The sequence below is a fragment of the Patagioenas fasciata genome, chromosome 15 (assembly GCF_037038585.1).
Source record: "Patagioenas fasciata isolate bPatFas1 chromosome 15, bPatFas1.hap1, whole genome shotgun sequence".
Classification (NCBI taxonomy): domain Eukaryota; kingdom Metazoa; phylum Chordata; class Aves; order Columbiformes; family Columbidae; genus Patagioenas; species Patagioenas fasciata.
In genome coordinates, this window is record NC_092534.1 from 9,500,014 (window position 1) to 9,520,700 (window position 20,687).

Below are 20,687 nucleotides of genomic sequence, written 5' to 3' on the forward strand. Positions count from 1 at the left end.
ACCCATAAAGAACTATACACAAATACTTACGATACCTTTTTATCAGCTTGATAGATTTGAATGCCTCATCCATGTCTCCCGCAGTGAGGTAGAAGCTGAAGTTCAGCATGGCGTCTCGGGTGGGCTTGTCGCAGTCTCCTAATCCAATGAAATCTCTCATGGGTTTTCTCGCAACCATCTGAGAGACCTTGATTGAGCCAGACTCTGCTTGTCCTTTCTCAGCTTCTCCCAGCTAAAATGAGAATGTTACCATTTAGGTATCAAGTAGGTTGAAACTTACGCCTATGTACATGTAATTAACTACATTATTTCCACTACAGTCCAATTTTCTATTTCTGCAGGACCATAATCAACAGTGACAACAGTTGCAATGTTTCAGAACTTCCTAGAAAATGCCCCAAAATATTTAATGGCATAGAAGAGATTAGCATATAATAGTGAACAATCACAGAATTACAGTAATAGTTTGGAATTGGTAAAATACCACAGGAAAGGCAGCCTCCTGTAGTAGTAGCATTACTCTTATTACCACAATAGCAACTATAACATCCGTATCTAGACAGAAATCAAAAATGCAAATGTGTTTGACTACAATTTGGGGAACTTCAGGAACCAGATAAGAAAAGACATAATGAATAAGGAGAAACCCTGGAATGAAACTTGGTCAAAACAGACTTGTTGCATCAACTGGACTTGCTATATTTAAAGCAGACTCTGTTCATATACTAAATCATGTTTCTAAAATGAATTATTATATAACAAGTAATGTAGTCACTAAGATGGAGTAACCTACTGAGGGAAGAAAATGGAAACAAGAGAGAAAAGCAGAGAATGAAGGAAGAGGAGCAAAATAATGCAGATACTTACAGGTCTATAGACACATCCCCTCCGAAAAAACAACTAATAGCAGCAATTATCCATACAGAGTTAAAACAGAAAAAAAGACACGTAATATCAAAGTAAAATAGGATGAGACACGATCGGGGGAAGGGATAAAGGAAAGATTAAAAAAATGCAGCAGATCACCTTTGACCTTTCAAATTAAGGGAAAAGGAAAAGTAAAATAGAGCGCAACTCTAAAAGCTGGATCTGCACAGGAAAAGTGACGACAGTCAGTTTTTTGGAAGGAGGTTAAATTGCAAAGGACTGCTCTGAATCTAAACATATTAAGTAGAAAAACATCTAGATTCTCCCTGTTTAACACAACCTCTAAATTACATGAAATCAGATTTATATAATCTCAGTCATCTGTTTTACTCAGAAGATGTAGAGAATTAGAAGCCTCATTAATATTCAGTTCTTACTGATTTTACAAAAATAAATGCCTTGGTAGAATAAACAGTCTGTTAAGCTTCCCCTACAAGAAGGGAGCAGCGCAAATCATCTTAACAGGCACTGAGACACTCGGGTCAGAGCTTAACCAGAAACCCAATCTGTAAGTAATAGCAAGTAAGATGCAAACAGTTTTCAATTTGTATTCAAGTTTAGGAAGATAAAGCATGCATACCTGGTATTTGTATTAATAGTACACAGGCATTTGGTGATAGTGCAAGATGAGCATTCTTGTTCTCTTGGCTATTCTGTGGGGGTTAAGATCCACTCCAACAAGGAGATGGGTTGCTTCTGCAGAAGCTAATAGGAAATGTCCCCTCTTATGGCCTACGCAAAGTTGACACACACACCCCCTCCCTTTACTTCCAACAGGCATGGTGACTACATGAAATAGAAAGTGAACTTTTCACCTCCTTTTTTTAGTTGCATTCACTGGTAATTATCTCCTAGGCTTGTACATGGCATGCAGTTTGCAATACCCATGAGAAACCAATTCAGTGCAGAATATCCACATTAGAATTATCTTTACATCATTTCTACATGTGATGCATCAACTGTTATTGGAGTTGCTCTAATTATCCCAGACTCAATTTGGTTAAATTTGATCCCCACACAGTGAAAACCTTGAAGTTATGAGAAGGGAAGGAATTGTGAGAGACTTCCTCACCTTTTTGGCAAAGTAATAATGTGGCACCTCTAAGCCTAGAAGCACCTGGAAGGATGGAGGCAATGGAAAACTGTCCTGAAGCAACAGGCTGTGCTCTTCAGTACTGAAGAATGATATAATCCAAGCATCTATCTGGAAAAGGAAACAAACCATTGTTTTGATTTTATGCTGCAATATCCTTCTTTCACTTTGTTTTTATTTTCCATATTCACTTGGCAGAACCTTCTCTCAAAAATAATACAACATACACATTCACAGGCACACACCTGCAGGGGAGGGCAGAGCCGCACGCTTCCTCCCCATAGTAAGAAGCCAACAGCCCATCCTACCTTACAAATGGTGTCCCTGCTGCAAAGGGACCTCCCAACTTCACCATCAGGAGGGAAATCCCCGGCTACAGACTGCTGCTCTACAACTCCCTCTGACAGATCGGACCCAGGTCACAGAAATACTCTCAACTGTTTCCAACAATTTCTTCTTTTTAAAATACTGTATTATTTCTATTATAATTTCAGCAGCTCACTGACTGCTTTGAGTTCCCAGGGAATATATCAGACATTTAAAAATAGTTTCTGTAAAAGCTTAAATATTGACCTGAGTCAAGTCAAAATGAAGCATGTGTTTCCAACTAAAGTTAATCATACTTCTCATTTCTTACAGGATAAGCATACAGTTAAAAGTTCTGTTGAATAAAGGCCAAAAAGTTGCACTTCTTTTATATATTTTTAATTTTTCAACTTTATGTAGAAGCCAAACATTTTTACTTGTTTATAATAGGAATATTAGGCTGAAGTGTTCTTCTCTTTGCAAGGCCTTTTGAGACATCCTTATTCCCTTCCACCTTTCTATATTGATCTTCCCATGATTTTTCTAAGGTCATTTCAACCAACAAAAGAAACAATGAGTTTTCTGTCTCTAATTGGAAGAGGTTTAACTAAAATCATGTGCAAATCAGAAAACTTTAAATCAACCTTGATGTTTCGAATTGATGGAATATTTATGAGGGACAGGCAGTTCTATACAGATAAAACGGTAAGGATCACTACAAGTACATTAGCAGGGGAAGCAGGGAAGAATTATTGGTCTGATGAAAGAAATCTTTGATTAGATCATTTCTGATCAATAACAATGAAATATTTTTTCTAATGTAAAAAAATTAATAAAAGATAATTTGGGAAGAGTATACTTCACTGTTATTCTGTCAAATTAATTCTTGATGATAAAAGTTGACTGAAGAAGTAAAATCTGCATCATTTTTTTAAATGAAAGTAAGTATCAAACCTCTAGATTATAAATTCACCTAATAATGTCACCTGAAAAACAGTCATCCAGATATAAGCTTGCATTATGATCGTCCTCAAAATTTTAGCACAAATAAATAAATCACCTATTTATATTCATCACTGTATGCAAGCCAGGACTAAACCAGAAAGCTAATGTAAAGTGGCTTCCTGAAGCCACAGACACCAAAAACATAGTTTCACTACTCATTTTTGTACAAGATAATGTATACTACCTACTCATACATCCTTAACGAAGGACTGATTTATTACTTGAAAAAGGAGAACTCCATGTAAAGCAAGGTAAAACCAACAAAAAGACCATACTGTGCTCTCTGGCTGGTTTTTCTTCTGGTCTGGCGATTGCAGGCCTGGTTCAGGAATTGCTTCACATACAAAGAGTCTTGGTTCACTCTGGTCCCAAAAATGGCAAGCAGGGATGTGACTGTGCAACTCTGGATACTGAACAACAGACCTACCAAAAGACAAGAAAAAAAAAAGTGTAGAAAGGAGACAAAATAATTCCAGACCATTCAGCCCATGAATGTAAATAAAGGACTAACCAAGGGATAATTTTCAGATGATGATCAGTTATCTATACCAGTAACTCTGCATTGTAACATTAATCACATACATCTTCCTACTTCCTAACACTTTATACATGTCAATGCCACTTTTAGTTTGTTCTGTATACATTAATCATGACTACAGGACAAAAAGCATTTCGGTAGGAAAAAAGATGGTACTGCCACAAATACCAATAGGCACCCAAAATCTGCTTCCACTGAGATTACATGTCCTACAGAAATACTTGAGCATCACCGCAATTATCTACCTTAGAGACTGCTACAGGTGTAGGTTCTGTCACATGGGGACTGCACCTCAGCTCTGGCTTCTTATAGGTTTCACAGCCTGCCCAAAAGTGCTTATTGCCAGCACTGCAAGTGCGCAGCCAGGTTCGAGACAGCTTGAGCACACCGATACCCATTTAGCTAAGGAGTAAAGAGAGAGTTTCCAGCACATACGCCTCACATTCAAACCCAGCTAAGCAACAGCGCTAAGAGATCACAACTAGACAAGTGTGCTTAAACTGATGGGGAAAAAAAGAAATAAATTAGTTTATATTCTCAGGCAACAGATCTCTCTCTACTGAGAGTTCAGCCAAGAAACCTGGGCATGCAGCGTGATCCATGCTTTGAACTGCTGAACTTCTCAGTGCTGAGGGAAACTCCAGCGCTGCAGCTGGGGACTTCGGTCTCCAGATACGTCACCGCTCAGTCCCTTTCCCCAGCGCTGTGCCTGAGCTGCAGACTGTGAAGCAGCACCTTAAGCACAAGGGCAACCCCTGCAGCTTTAGGAAAACCTCTCTCTGACAGCAGTTTAAACAAGAAACATCTCACTGCCTCCTTTGGGCATCTAAATCCTGCTGCAGTGTTTGCCATGTTACAGCTCTAGACATACCGGATCACACTATTCTAGCAATGGCTTAGGATTCTCATGAAAAAATACAGAATATAAATAGGTGTCAATTTTTTTTAAAAGAGAGAAACCGTAGACATTGTTAAAATATTTTTCTCATTTGCTGTCACCACTAAAGGGTGGACTTGTGGGGAGAACTGGTAGGGCTGGAAGGCAACTTAAGGGAGAGATTCAAAGTGAATCAGAAATACACAGAGTCCTATCCGTGCCACTGAATTAAAAATAAATTACTTGCAAACTTAAAAACAGTATTTATGTAAAAAAAAATTGGGAGTGTCTAAATTCTGCCTCAGGAAGAGGAAGAGAAGGAGAAGAAGTGTAGATTATTATTATTTTCTGGCGAGTTTACTTATTCTAATTTCAGGATACTCTAAAATGAAGCACAGATAAATGGATTATTCATGCTGACACCATTTAGTAGTTCAATAGCAGTGAAATAGTATTACTAGTTCGTGGTGGCCTCTGTTGGGCTACACAAGATACTACACTTGAAAACTTTCTCACTACACATTATTACACTGTTTGCATAACTGACCAAGACATAAGGTCCCAAATTTGCACTGTCCTTAGTTTTTTTTATGAGCTGGGTAGTTTCTTCTGTTTCTCAGTGATAAGGAGAGTAAATCCTTTGTTGCTTGTAATATCTCTACCGGACAGTTGCTAAAAAAGCAAATGCCTTCTATTCTAATGCTGTTGTTTCTCAAGAAAAACAGACAGAAGTGTTACTGTAAAACCAGATGGGAATTTGTACCCTATCGTTCCACTGTAGTTCCATAAGAATTCCTACTTCACTGCATTTTGCTGCCTTGCTGCTAGGATTTCTAATGCATTTGCCACAGAACAGTTTGCATGAAAACAAAGCTATCAGTTCTAAATAGACATTTCATGAGTTTTTAATCTATAAAAGAGACATTCTGTATTGAACTTCAAAATTAACCTATTCTCTAGGAGTGGCTTCAGAATGTCCTCTTTTCAGTGCAAGTCCTCTTCATGGAAAAGTAGATTTCCAAGATTTATTTTAAGATTTTATTTTAAGATCAGCATCTTGATTGTAGTCATATAATACCCCTACACATACCCCCCAAACACCCAATCATCCTCCTCTCACACACCTCTTGAGCCAGATATGGCTTCCACAGATCTAGTAACTCTCACTGCATTTCTCTTGTATGAATTTGTCCAATACCCCCATGGACCCTTCCTTCATCATCTATAACTTCCTTTGGCGATGGGTTCCTTAGCTCAGCTGCACGTTGTCTGAAGAACCACCTTCTCCTTCTTATTTTGAGCTTGCTTTCTGATACCTTGATTTGACACTCCCTAGTTCATGTACTGGAAGAGACAGGGATGCAGGCTGACATATAATGCACCAGTTTTAATTCTTTAGAAATAAAATAATGAAATTTGTACAAGCTCCTACACAAAGACAAAGGAATGCCAGTATCAAGGTGTTACTTGTCTTCACAGGACAGATTCCTATCTTAAATCCACAAGTTATACTTATCAAAATTAAAGCTTCTTACTTGTCAACGCCTTGTCCAGAAGAAAGCTTCTCTCTACCATTTTCCTGGTCGGCCTTGAAATCAAAGAGTGTAACTTTGTCCATTTCAACATCATAGAAACAGATCTTGGAATCAATGTTCCCATCCGCCTACAAGAAGGCAAACAAAAGTTGTTGAAGCATACAGTCAAAAAAAGAAAAAAGGTAAAGTGCAGATGGTACGTTTATTTAATCTGATTCACGCTGTTTTGTTTACTGGTAATCACAGAAGAACATTCTTTGGAAGAAGTATCAGAAAATTTCTTGCTGTTTTCCTATTCTAGCAAGTTAGCCTTTGATTTCTTTGAAATGTTATGAAGTAGCTTTTGTAACTGAAATATTGCTTCATTTTCTGGGTTGTTCTTCTCACCACATACCTTAATTTTAGTGTTTATTTACATGCTTGGACATGAGATTTCAAGACCAAACACAGTGCACAGAACATGCAGATTTATTTCTAGAGAAGCAAATCTTGTGTCTTCAGTTATCTTCTTTAACCTCACACTATTAACTGATGTCAGGTTCTAGAGTGCAAGCGAAGAGCATTGCCTCACCTTGCTAACGAGGATGCTGACTTTATTGCCATTAGCATTGCACTTGACAGAAGCAATGCCTCCAAGGCCAGGAAACAGCTCAGAGAAATTCTTGCTGTTGCAGTGCACTTTTGCCTCTCTGTGGAAAGGAATAAAATCAAATAATATAGCAGCAAGGAACTGGCAATACAAATCAGCCAAAACGTTTTTCAAATTATGGGTCAGACTTTTATAAACAAACTAATTCTACCTTATGACACCACTGCCCCAGACTCCAGCTTCCTCTCCAGAGAATTGCTGCAATCTGCCTTTCTTTCAGGAAGAAGTTAATGAAACACTCTTTCCTCAGTGAATCAGCAAGAATAAACTTCAATGCTCCTACCAGATTCCCAAAACAGAGCTATACAGCAAGAACACCCTACCAGAACTTTGAATTTAGAGGTCTGTTATTGCTACATAAATTGAACAGTACCACAAATGCTGAATATAGCCTGTCACACAGAAGTTCTGCGCATGGAAAACAGACTGTGGAACAGAAGTCATTTATTTGGAGGGATGGTATTTATATCATCTTGCTGGTGGCTTTCCCTCAGTACATAAGCTCCAAAAGACCATATAATTCACATCATTAACACCCACCCTCTCCACCCCCATGTTTTTTATTATTTTAAAAGAATCTTACTGCTGGTATAGAAAAAAACAACACAGTAATCATTCAGCAAAAAAGACGACATATCTCATGAATCAAAAGAAGTGACAGTAATTTAGACCCACAGTACAATCCCATGAAAAAAAAAAAATCTTTGATTCTGTAAAAATAACATTTTCAGGTTACATGTTTAGACTTCTCGTTTATTTTAAGCCAACTATGCTTGCTTTGAAATTATAGGGCACTACACCTCATTTGAGAGGGGACATTTTCAATACTAGCCACAACAATTTAACATAGCATGCAGGAGTTAAGCTACTTTTCTCTACTATCAATGATCATAAACCAATACTTTTGCTAGTTACAACCTGCCCAAATCCAGTAACCTTCAAATTGTGTCCGATGCAGAATTTGTGCCACCTCAACACAGGTAACAAGTTTCCAAGTGTGTAACTAAACTTCAGCATTCTCCAGGTGACAGTAAGGAAGAGCAAAATCCATTTCACTCTTGAGGCTTTTCAGATTGTCAAAATTACATTTGTCATTAGCAGATAAATTTCCAAACTGGAAGCCAAAGCAGGCATGTATCTTTTTCATGCCACAGCTATTTGTCAGCGTGAGAACACACAGTAAAGTTTGAATAAAGTCAAGTAAACTTCTCTCTCAACCTAAACAGGAGGAAGAACAGAATGTCCACAATGCTAGATTCACTTCCTCCAGGGATTCACTGAATTAAGTTTGTTGATTTATGAGGAGATACAAGACATAGAATTTTTTAATTTCAGCTCTTCTGAGATTAAGATCTTGTTCAAGTTATCAGCAGAAACATGTGACAACCTTGTCTTGATCTTCCATAAATTCTGTCCACTTTCAAACACACACAAATATTGTTCACAATATCCTCTCTTAAAATGTATTATTGTTACTCATGCCATGATTTATCTCATAATTCTGTGGCTCTTCCTTGCTTTAGGGATAGGCCATCAATTTACGTAGGCTGCATGTACTGTCTCAAGATTCAAAGTGGCCACCACTTTCCATCAGATCAAAACCAGGTAACGATTCCCCTGTTCCCACAAAATATATGTTCAGTTATAAACAGACATTTTTAAAAATCTTATTAATACCTGCGAGAGAGATCAAAGATTTTAAAGTGAGCCAAATCAGTTCCCACAGCCAGGAAATTTCCGCAGACATCCAAGAGGCACGGATTCCCCTCCGCTTCAGAGAACACTAGCAGCTGTTTAACTGTGCCCTGAGAAGAAACACGTAACATCAGGGTTCTGGGTTCAGAGTCTAACTAGAAAGGCTTTATTTTTTCACCCAGTAACTAATTGTTGAACTTCTGTGTTACACAAATCACTACCAGCAAAATTAGAGAAACTACACACATGTGCATGCAGTCTCTATAAATGCAATCTCTGTTTCAGGTTGAAAATTGGATGTGTGGCCTCCAAAAAAGTCAAAATTTAGAGGTATTCTTCTGCAATCATTTCCTCTTCAATAACACTACTTTTTCCAACTAAGAGAGATACAGAAGGTCCTTGAAGGTCCTTTAATATACAGCTGCAAAAATAAATAGTAATCAAATCAGTCCTTATGATAAATCCTACCCATTCTTAAATACAGTATTTATTTCTTTTAAAAAAATTATGTATCAGTTCTCACAGACTGGAAGAGGCTGCAAAGATTAAGCAAAAGATTTTGCACAACACACAGAATGTGCATGGTGTATTTTTCATTATAAGAATATCCAGTATGTTCATTTTCCTGTCAGTAATACACATACAGATATTCAACCTTCATGCAATTTTTATCCTCTTAAAGTGTGGCCCCCTACAGAATTCTGTTTTATTTTATAAATACTTCTCAGTATTAAAAGTGGCAGACTTCTTAACACAAAATGTCAAAGATCTTTCTGCTGAAATACTCAATATACCTTTTCCATGACAAAGGCAGAATTAAGAGATTTACAAACATCCACTTAACTTTTAAGCTGCAAAATGAGTCTTTGAAAACAGTAAGGCATACTCATCACTTCGTGGTTTCATGAACCCTTACCTGCCAAGTGCGGACCTGGACCCGATACGGCTCAACCGTGTACAAATTTTCTCCATGCATTGACAGAACTGGAGAGTCACAAAGAAAAGAGCCTGGAACAATTACAATAAAGCCATTATTATAAGAAACAGATTTTTTTTAAAGGAAAAAAAAAAGGAATTTTAACTTAAAGCATTCCATTTCCACTATGCTGCACTAACTCCGTTTTTCAATGTCAGCCTCTGTTGATTCCCAAATTCCTTGCAGTTGCTGTAGTAGCCTCTTCAACCTGAGATTCCTACTGAAAAGAGCTGTTTTGTGCACTCTGCCCATGAAAACAAGAAAGAGAGAAAGGGAAAAGACTTGATAAAAGGAGTGAAAGAAAAAGACTAGTGCAATGTAAGGTTCCATTAAGAGATTTAATTCCTTCCTTCATTAAATTACAATTGAAGAGTGACAAAGGAATCTGTCAGAAAGGAAGAGTGACTCAAATAATTTCATGAGTGTTATAGACTGTTGGGGCATCAGTGGTCATAATACATTGATTCAGCACAGGAAAGTTATAAAATTAATTAGTAAGTATAGACAAGATAAGCCACTTCTCAGGAAACACTTGATAGTTCTTTAAAGATAAAGCCAAACCCTCAAGATTTTGGATGGGATTGATGGAATTCTGCATAGCCTGTTTCTCAAGGGAGAATTAATCACAGAAACAACTGATTTACTTGACTTAGCTCTGTATACAGTAATTTATGGAACAGATTTTCCTGACAGCTGGGGTTCAAACCCAGTTTAGGTACTTCCAGGATTGGCTTGTAGCTGAAGAGAGGTTAAGAGGATATATATTTTCATTTTATGCCTACAGATGCACATCACCTTCGGTTTTACCTCTGTTGCTGCAATGCTGCTCACATACAGGAATACCAGCTACTGTGAGGTTAACCCACACTTTATATCCCAACATATTTAGTGAATGAAGTGCAGATGTAGAAGCTGGCATTTGAGTTCTGGTGTGGTTGATGATTTTCATACCCTAATCTTTCTATTCTGCAAAATGCAAACATGAAGTCTAATTAGCGTTAATAACGTTTTTCACTTTGCACTGCCAATTACAATCCATCAGGTATTATGAATAAAGAAAACATATAACTTTGGAGGAAGAGAACCATTGCAACTCTGACCAGTGTTCTAAGTCTTACCTGCACTTCTGAAGGTATCTCCTGAGCACTCAAAGACAATAACTTGCTTCCCATTCCAGAATACTATTGCATCCTAAACCAATAAAAAAAAGCAAAAGAATATATACATTCCGTTTCTTTTGGAATCATAACAGGAATTCATGCAATAACACAGTAAAACGTTCTACACAATAGCCACCATTCACTAGTTCCTCTGTATACTGAGTTGGAAGGCTTGTGATAACTCAAAAGTTCTCTAATCAGAACGCAGAGAATTACTGAGTCACTGTGCTGCCTGAAAACCAGCTGCATCACAGCATCCTTGCTACTGTCGTAACAATGCTTTCATTACACAATAAATTGAATAACAAAGCAGGGTTATATTAAAGACTTAGAAAGTTTGGTCTCAATACACCTAACGAGGCAAACGATCAAGCAAGCAAATGAAAAAGAAAAATCAAAAAACAATTAACCTTAGTAGCAAAGACTCCATTGACATTCATATCAACACGAAGACTCTGTGTGGCTCCTGTGCTGAAGAAGGTCACATTAAATAGGTTGGGAGACACCTGTACAACAGCCACTTGCTGGTGAAAATGAGTTGACATGGCCTGCTCACTGAGGATCACCACAGAGCTGACAGTGTTCACGGCCAACAGGTTTTTTCGGGACCCCCACTGCACGCAATAGGAAAAGTTAAAAAAGCACAACACATAATTTCATCTAAGATCTTGAACAGTCACAGTAATGTCCCAAGACAGATGGCAAGGGGTAGGACAGAATAAATGTTTTCATACATACACAAAGTCCTAGTATCTAAATACAACTGTAGTCAATGGCTAGGAATTATTACAGATTAAAACTACTATGCTTGTTACCCAGCTACTCAGACTCCCTTTGTTTAGGTAGAGGAGCTGGTTTTTAAATTAAAACCACTTTTATTTCCTAAGATATTATTGCACCACCTTACATTTACTACTGCAAGAGAGCATCACAGATTTAAAGGGCTTAATAATGCTGCAACCTCTAAAAGCTGGTTGCATACACAGTTTCTTTTTAATTACCATATTGTTTTCTGCAGTTTTGATAGCCCTGTCGGTCAATGTAGTTCAAATTCCCAACCCACAAGTTCTAAATCACATGCATAAATAAATGGGTCCAAAAGTAAACTTTGCCCCTCCTCCTGGAAGAAACCCCAGGTTTCAGCAAACACTATTTTTTTAATGGTTTTGTTTTGTTTGTTTGTTTTTTTATGGCGCTTAGTTACAATTAACTAGATGCTATGCTGCACAACAGATGAGCTGGAGCACATTTCCCAGCCACCTCTCTTCTGAAGCCACCACATCAGGATGAAAAAGGTGAGGTTGGAAAGGAGTAAAATGAACTTATTGCTACCCTTTGATGTCATTATGGTATATGGCTTTCTAGTCCGAGTTTTTCATGGTATAATAATATAGGAAAAGGCTTTTATAGGAATTACCAAAAGACTTCACATTTAACAATTTTTAAATTCTTTTAACAAAGTATTTTTTGGAATGCAGGATTTCCAATTAATAAAAAAAAAAAAATCTAGAGTTTCCACAACTAAAGACCGCTTTATAACATGAAATAAAAAAACAGTGATTGTTGACAATTGTTTGGCAATGCCTTTGTTTACGGTAACAAACAGTGGGAACAAGGTGCTATTTCTGGACAGCGCTCCATATCCTGTTATCTAGAAAACGCTCAAATGGTTGAGCTGACATAAGCACCCCTATCTCTTCCCTCAACTTATTAGCAGATGTATGAGATACTAATGGCACACAGTATTTCCTATATCCTGGACCTTTTGTTACGGAAGCATCTTAACAAAAGATTTGGGTTCTCAACTTTAATAGCACTTGTGTTTTCATTTTGTAAGTAGGACTCCTGTTTCACAAAGATGATCTCGTCATCTCATGTTTGTGATGTCCTACTAACATGCAATACTCTTTCCTGACTTACCTTTATCTGAGTGACATTTCCTTCAAGTTCTGTAGGTGCCTGGAGCTTCCACTTCTCCTTGCCCTCCGAAGCCCGTGTGCTCTGATCAGATCCTGCTGCTTTCCTCCACATAGCTACTCTCCCTTTATTAGTACCAGCTGCTAAGAGACCTGCCATTCACAAACCTTTTAGACATTTCGTATATTAAACCTCAGAAAACCAAATGCACAATACACAAAGCCTGTTTCTGGTTCTAAGGTACTAAGAAGCCTTCTTCTAGCAGCACCCATTTCTTTGTCTTCCTGCAAACCAGCATCCTAGTCCTGAACTGGGAAGAGTTTCTGGAGAAACAATGGGAGAAGTTTCACATGGCAAGGCCTGTTTGCTAAGCCATCAGATGAAGTTATCTTTTAAACGTATCAGACAGTGATCTGATTTTAACATTTTATTTTTGGATAGCTGGCTTTGTAGTCACCATGGGCAAGTCAGCATAGCAAACCATTCTAGCAGACACTAGCCATGCCTATGTTGGCAAGCAAGGAGATGCACAGGAGTAGCTCTGTCAAAAACATCAGTTTTAAGGACCCTACATCCATACTATACATGATTGGTGAGTTCTCCTTTGCATTAGCTCTAGTGTGGGCTTGTAGAATGATTGTCCATAACATGTTGGAGTGCATTAGATGTACTCCAGGAGCACAGGTCCATGTCGAAGGGAATCCAGCTTGCGTGTCAGAAGACAACTCCACACTGAGACAAAGTGTGGTGAGTATCAAATCATCTCATTGCACATTCAAAAGCACACTCCTGATCTGAACTAAAATGCTTTTACATCACATGCTGTTATGGAAACCCTCAGTAACAAGACAAATGTACTGAAATGACTACAAGGTACTGAAGACTGATGTTCGGCAAGGCTTAGGATCCAGAATCGCAGTTAATATGTTATTTCTCACCTTTAGCACTGCAGTAAGAAACACAGTTAATACATTCTCCTCCCTCGAAGCCAAATTGCACATCTGGGGAGAGCACATAGTTCTCATCTCGGTCCAAATCCCAGAACCTAAGGTACACAAAACAAGAGTGTTAACAATGCTTTTCCTTCCAGGTGTCTCGGTAAACATAGTCGATAGGATGCTGTACATGGCATTAATTTGCTATTTCCATAATGCCCAGATCATTCAATTTTTAAAATTAAATTGCCAGCAGCTGCCTCTGGAATGTGAATTTCTTAACAATCTCCTTCCTTTCCCTTTGGCTTTTTAATGTGCAGCATGTTTTGTGTTATTCTCCTATGAAGAAGTCAGAAGCAAACCCAGCTTTAAGAAAAAAAAAAAAAGAAAAGGAAAGAAGTGAGGCCTTGTTCCAGTTTTCCTCCTCCCCACTTTGCTTCCTCCTCTGTTTTAAGATTATTCCTTGGTTAACCAGTAGTCTCTTGGATTCCAGATGTATTTTCTAGAACTAAACATTGTCAAATATATTCCTTCTTGACACTTCATCTTTATCCCGTTCTTACAGAATTAACAGATGATTTTGTCTGACAGCAGCAGATAGAGGCACAAGGAAGTGAGCTACTGATGTTAATGGAACACCCCCACCCCTAGAAAGAAGTTAAGGGAAACAGCTAGAGCAAGCCATAGTAAAGACAGGAAAAAAACATTTAATACTTTTTTAAAAAAATTTGCAAAAAGATTAAAACTACAGAACACAGTAACATAGCAGCACAGCAAGGTAACACACTGGGTTTAAATAATTAGGATAGAAGTGACCGAAATACTTGTCTTGTATTAAAGTAGCACAGAAACATCCTGAAAAGCAAGCACTTTTTCCTGTTGCTGAGGAGATGACTATCCTAATATCTAGACAATAACAACGGAAAGAACAGCAAAGTTGCTTTTCCATTAAAAAAAGGGACGTATTTTCAGAAGAAATCAATAACAGCACTCAGAAAGGAACAGGTTTGGGCCATACTGTCTGACAAAGAAAATAACTCTGTTTGTTTGGGGAGTTTTTCATTATTGGTTAAAAACAAACAAACAAACCCAACAGTTCAGTAAAATATTCAGGTCCTTGCAGACTGTAAACCTTTTAGCTGGCACTTCTCACAGGCAGCCAGAACAGCTTTAAAACAGGATTCTTACCTGATGACCGTCTCGCCTAGTGCTGTAACAACAAGGCTATGGTCTATTAAAATGATGTCTCCAGAACGACCTGTCTTCCCACTCAACTTCACCTGTTAACCATAAGCAAATAAATGAATTTACAGAAGGCAGGAGGAACACACTGAAAGATAGTAAACATCTGAATTGCCTAGTTCGTCTAAAAAGTTAAAATATAAGAATAACTAGACCTGTCTGTCAGTTCAGACAGACCAATAGTTTCTTTCAGACAACAATTACTGCTAAATGCATCAAGTATATGATGTATAAATTTAATAAAAGAAAGCTTGTAGTGGGTTAATTAAGTAGGTAAGATCTGCTCTCAGAACTTGATAAAGATTGCTTTAAAATGTGAAATACCAAGTCTTACTTCTAGTCAAAAGTAAGTGTTGATTACTATAAAGTGGACACTCCCGTAATACATGAGTGCCAAGTCTCTTTTGATCTTAGATAAAAAGAAAAACAAAACATCTCAGGAAGGTGAAGGTTTGTGTTCCGTCCCCACAAGCACTGTTCTCCAACAGTACAGCATTTTGAGCCAAGGTGATTATAAGTCCTGGATGAAGTCAGTTTGGTTTTTAGCCCTATACAACTTTTTCAGAGTTCAGTAACACACCACTCTATTCCACTTTGAAATGAGCGTGTATTTGCTCATCAAGGTATTATCTGAGAAACAAAAATAAGATTCATTTGTAAGCAAAAAAGTGACAATCAAAAACCCTAACAAATACTTACAAAGATAAAACATTGCAACTTTATCTTGTAGTCTGACTCTTACCTTCATGAGCTCATCTGCCTCTCCCTCAAAACTAATTGCATACAAGGACAACTGCAGGTTCTCTGTTATTACAACTAAAACATCTCTTTTCTCCATGAACAGAAGCTTTTGGACCAGACTGTCTGTGGACAACACATGTCTTGTCTTTCCTTTCTCACTCACGTAATGCACAGAACCTGTAGTACACATAAACAAGGTATAGCTTTTAGTTAATGGTATTCAGTTACTGTCTTTAGTGTCTTTATGTCTCTTTTGACATATTGAAAATCATGCAATAAGAATGGGGGCTTAAAATTCATTTTTATTAAACAAGTTTGGGCTGAGAGTCCATAGCTTAGAGCAAATTTACAGGTCACGTTTAAAACCTACAAAAACATTCACATATTCTAAAGACAGATCACTAACTAGATTAAGAACTGGGTCCGAAATACATATGCCCAAATGAATCTAGACAATGAGACTGCTCCAAAGAAACAGTGGGAGTCATTTGACTGAAATTGTAAAAGCTTGAAAGGAGGCCCAAGGACCAAGACAAGAAACCCATCCGCAGGATACAGAGTCTGTCCCTAGATGGAGCTGTGTACCACCACAACAGTTGCTATGAAAATGAAGCTGTAACACGCACAGCTACTCAAACATTGTCTCCTTGTATGTTTAAGAGGTGCGCTGTACCACTTTTTCATTTGAATGGTTCATTCATTCAGGCTTGTAACTCAGAGATGAAATGAAGGCACGGCCCACTGTTCTGCAAAACAAACACAGCACTGGACGAGGCCACTCCTGCAAGTCATATGGAACCTATAGTGGTATAAACAATGAGTCCCATCCTGATTATCTATACATTGAATCCAACTGCAACTGAGATGCAGAACTAGCATAACTTAATAGTGGTCTTTTTGAGTATCGAGAGGATTACATACTCAAATCACCTACCAGAAACATACTCACTACAATACTTGTCACATACATTCTTGCCCCTGTTCAAAGAGTTAACAGGTTAGAGAGAGAGAGGGTATCATGAGAACAACTGGGCTAGGGAGAAAATGAGCTGGGAGCAAACTAGGATCCAGAACAGTAAAAGGGAGAGGAAAAGACAAATGGCAGGGAAGAAACAATATTAGGAAGAAAACTAACAAAACAGATATTCAGACTTTTTTGCTTCCTTATACTGAAGACTCATTTCAAAGCACAAGAGAAAAAGTAAATGAATAATTTATTTTAAAAGGTATATTCTAGCAGCATTTGCCTATTTATAGGAAAAAAACCAACCAAACAAACATTAAAAGACCAAACAACAAAAACACTCACACATGCATTATTTTGAAGCTTTGCACTAAAAGCTGACAACTTCTAATTTTATTTACACTTAGGTGTTAGAGAGATCACTTTCCTTACACTCACTTCTTCGGGAACCTGATCAATCCAAAACCTATTGTGTCCTTCTGGAGACAACTCACTCTGAAGATGCTACCATTTTAATAATTTTATTCATTTCTTCTTACCAAATATTCTTCAACTCCTATGAATACTCTATCCTGTTGGATATGTAAATATGATGGATATATGAATACACCCTAGATGTTGGATATATGAAAACAGGACTATTGTGTACTGTGCCATTTTGAAGCACTAAGGAGACAAATTTCCAGCAGACTGAAAAAGTGGTTTTGCTCTCACCATCTGTCAAAGTGATAAAGAAGGACAGTCCTTCCTGGAATCTTGTTTTAAGGGGTGATCCTGTTCCAGTTTTTCTCCAGTTAAACATGTCCAAGGCCTTCTCATCACCACTCACAGCTGCTTTTGCCAGTTGTACAAAGTCCCTGAAAACAGAGATACTTAATTTCCAATTCCTTACATAACAGAGTACTTTTCATCTCAAAGAATGGACAAGTAGTCAATACAGTATATTGTAAAGAAAGAATAGAGATGTTTCATACACTAACTGGAAAAAGGACAAACTCAACAAGATACAAAGTAAAATTTTAATACCAGTTTTCATTTGCGCTGTTTCACTTTTTTTTTTCCCATAAGCATTATTATTATTTTTTAGAGAGATGTGAAAGAGAAGTGGCCCAGACAAGGAGACAGAGATATATTTTTTTTTTTTTTTTTAAATTTTATTTTTTTTTTACTACAGCTGTTTCCCATTTCTTGCTTGGAGAGGAAAGAAATGATAATGTTTAAGACCTGAATTTTTTATTTAATTATTCTTATCAATAATTTCATGGATAATTCTGCTTTCGTTGTGCTTTCTGCTTTTCACAGTCAGCAACATTGCTAGTTAGAAGAACTACTGGAAGAAGAGGTCGCAACAGAGAGAAAGGTATGGACTAAAGGAAGATCTGTTGCTGCATATAGGACACAAACAATGAGCTACTGGAGAGGGAGAAGAACGTGGAAATAAAGGACAGACAGGAGAAGAACTTCATAGATGTGTGTGTATATATGTATTTTAGAAAAAGTTTATCTATGAGCAGGATTTTCTTTCTGTAGAACAAGAGAAAGAGCTGGTGTGCCCGTGGTCTGACAAGGCACAGTACTTACTCGCCAGGAGGGGGTGGTCTAAAGACACAGTGAGACAGACATTTTCCATATTCTTGTTTGAGCAGGGCAGGACCCTGCGCTCTGCCTCGCTGGTCTATTCTCCATAGAACCATGACACCATTCTAGAAAAAAAGACAATAGTTAATCCATTACACTTCACACACAGAGGAGAATTCAGACTCCAGCTACTCAGTGCACAGAAAAATAAACCTTTTATTGACAGAGCAACACCTTTCATTTAGTTGACACATACAATTACTCTCACTTAAAACTAAGTCACAAGGAATAAAAATTATCTTTAGCATTAAAATTAATTCAAATTGAGTTATCTAAAAAAGCTTGTTGGTCATATCCATTCTTAGTAAAATGACACTGCCAGAGCAATTAAATGAAACTGCCTTGGTTTTCCTCTGCAAGTAGCATATGCAAATATTTGTTCAGGTAACTCCTTATCCACTGTTTTCTTGCAAGTAGTCTGCTTGCTAAAAGAAAATATATTGAAATGAAGGATAGTAAAGCATTAGATAGGAGTCTCCTACTCCGGAGACATTCAAGACCCGCCTGGACACCTGCCTGTGTAGCCTCATCTAAGTGTTCCTGCTTCGGCAGGGGGATTGGACTGGATGATCTCTTGAGGTCCCTTCCAATCCCTGACATTCTGTGATCCCTGAGTAAGTGCATATAACAGTAATACATATGAGCATTTCAACTACTCACCCTGTCACCAGACACAAGGCAGGTACCATTCGTACTCCAGTTTAGGACTGTAATTTTGGAGTTGTGACTTGGTGGCACGGTGTGGTGCTCCTTGTCTGGTTTGTTAAGTACCACAACTTCTCCCGTCTCCCAGCCTGCTGCAAGAATCAGTCTGAAAGGGTGCCAGGAAAGCGATGTGACCTGAAAGCTCCTCTCAACACGTGCATCAGACACATGTTCTCCCTGCAAATAGAAACAAAGTGCAAGCTCAGTACAATGGAAACTCAGTACAAGAATACAGCTAAACCTTCAGATTCACTTCCCAATCAATAAGATATTTTTCTGTGATGAAGGATTGGCATGTAATAAAGCTTCCTGTAAGAGGTATGAAGTGGCTACACAAATTCTCTTTACAGCTATTTCCTGTGGATAAATACATGCTACAACACTTGAAAATTGCTAATGAAAACACAGTAGTGTTAAGTGACTGCCTCACTCTGCTTTTCCAGGCACAGTATTCATGAGCATCTCTCAATGAATATTAAGCTTTTACTCCTGTATAAAGATAAGGCTTCACATTTCAAGGTAAAAAAACAACAACAACAACAAAACCTTTTGAAAAAGTAGCACCTCGCTGAGGACACAGAATAAACTAATGCTTCAACAGCTCTTAACGGTAGCCATGTATCTGTGCATGGTTTGCAATCATACTTCAGGGCAAATTATTTAGCCTCTTTATGTATTTATTTTTCCATTTGTAAAATTTGGATGAAATTTTTCATAATGCACTTTGAAAGGTATACATTTTATAGGCTACTCATTTTAACAGACTTAAATGTTTCCTATATGTCTGCTCCAAGACAGCTTGTAGTACCATTTCCCTGAACAGCACACTTTTTTCCTGAAAATTATGCAAACCAAAGTCCTACACAAGCCTTTTGTGTAAACTTTAAAGTATGCAAAGCAAGTAACTGTCTACAGGCAGAAACCATACTAGGAAACAACCTACTCAAATGGAACAAGCTGAGTCTAGCAAATCAGCTCAGTCTCAAGGTGTAGGTATTAATTTTTTAATTTATGTTGCTTAGTATGTTTTATTCACTTCGAGTTAAAAAACCAACACACACACATACACACACACACACAAAAAAAAACCACAACAAAAGCAGCATGTATCCACTTTATTTTTAGCCTGAAATTCTCATACTATGAGAAGTAACAAGTGAATCAATAACCACCACAAACAAGACTGAAAGGCTGGAAAAAATAAATTTCAATTGAAAGATCAATTTAACTTATTAAGACCTTTTTATAAAACGCATTTAATCAGTAGCTGATGAATCTGACGTGCCCTAAAAAGCACAGGACATGGATAGGAATTAAAATATAGAGAGAGGGATCCAAGAAACATAAGTAAGGCTGCAAATATATATATATATATATATATATATATATATATATATATATATATATATATATATATAAAAATAAACAAGGTGACATTTCAAACCAGTCCAAAAGCAGAATTGCTGATTATTAACCTGTTCCAGGTAGATATCCACACAGCCCCCCGACGCTGTGCTGATGGAAGCAACTGCCAGGAGTGGATGGAGCGGGTGCCACGCTATATGGGAAGGGGAGGCAACCGAATCGGGAGCTTCTGTCCGGCGATCCACATACACAGCCATAATACCAACGGCCGTCACAGAGTGCAAACCTGTACAAGGAAAACAAACGTTTTCAACAAGTATGCTTAAGCATATAATACATATATACAATACATATACACTAGATGATATATATAACAAAAATAGGGAAAAAATAAAGCTACAGCAACATCTTGTTAATGC

At 37.6% G+C, this 20,687-nt stretch overlaps 1 protein-coding gene across 3 annotated transcripts in view; it reads right to left on the bottom strand.

The window, feature by feature from the left end:
- The window catches only part of IFT140 (intraflagellar transport 140), a 67,527-nt gene that overhangs the window by 41,812 nt on the left and 5,028 nt on the right, over nt 1-20,687 (bottom strand). For all 3 annotated transcript variants that reach the window (XM_071815082.1, XM_065850541.2, XM_071815081.1), the window contains exons 2-18: nt 20,379-20,554; nt 18,859-19,080; nt 18,142-18,263; nt 17,275-17,417; nt 15,598-15,773; nt 14,802-14,893; nt 13,617-13,723; nt 12,682-12,830; nt 11,172-11,375; nt 10,720-10,792; nt 9,542-9,633; nt 8,608-8,735; nt 6,853-6,970; nt 6,282-6,409; nt 3,607-3,754; nt 2,000-2,131; nt 36-232 (exon numbers count right to left, since the gene is read on the bottom strand). In XM_071815082.1, coding sequence (XP_071671183.1) covers nt 36-232; nt 2,000-2,131; nt 3,607-3,754; nt 6,282-6,409; nt 6,853-6,970; nt 8,608-8,735; nt 9,542-9,633; nt 10,720-10,792; nt 11,172-11,375; nt 12,682-12,830; nt 13,617-13,723; nt 14,802-14,893; nt 15,598-15,773; nt 17,275-17,417; nt 18,142-18,263; nt 18,859-19,080; nt 20,379-20,525 — 2,378 coding nt within the window. In that variant the 5' untranslated portion in view covers nt 20,526-20,554. The remainder of the gene's footprint in view (nt 1-35; nt 233-1,999; nt 2,132-3,606; nt 3,755-6,281; nt 6,410-6,852; nt 6,971-8,607; nt 8,736-9,541; nt 9,634-10,719; nt 10,793-11,171; nt 11,376-12,681; nt 12,831-13,616; nt 13,724-14,801; nt 14,894-15,597; nt 15,774-17,274; nt 17,418-18,141; nt 18,264-18,858; nt 19,081-20,378; nt 20,555-20,687) is intronic.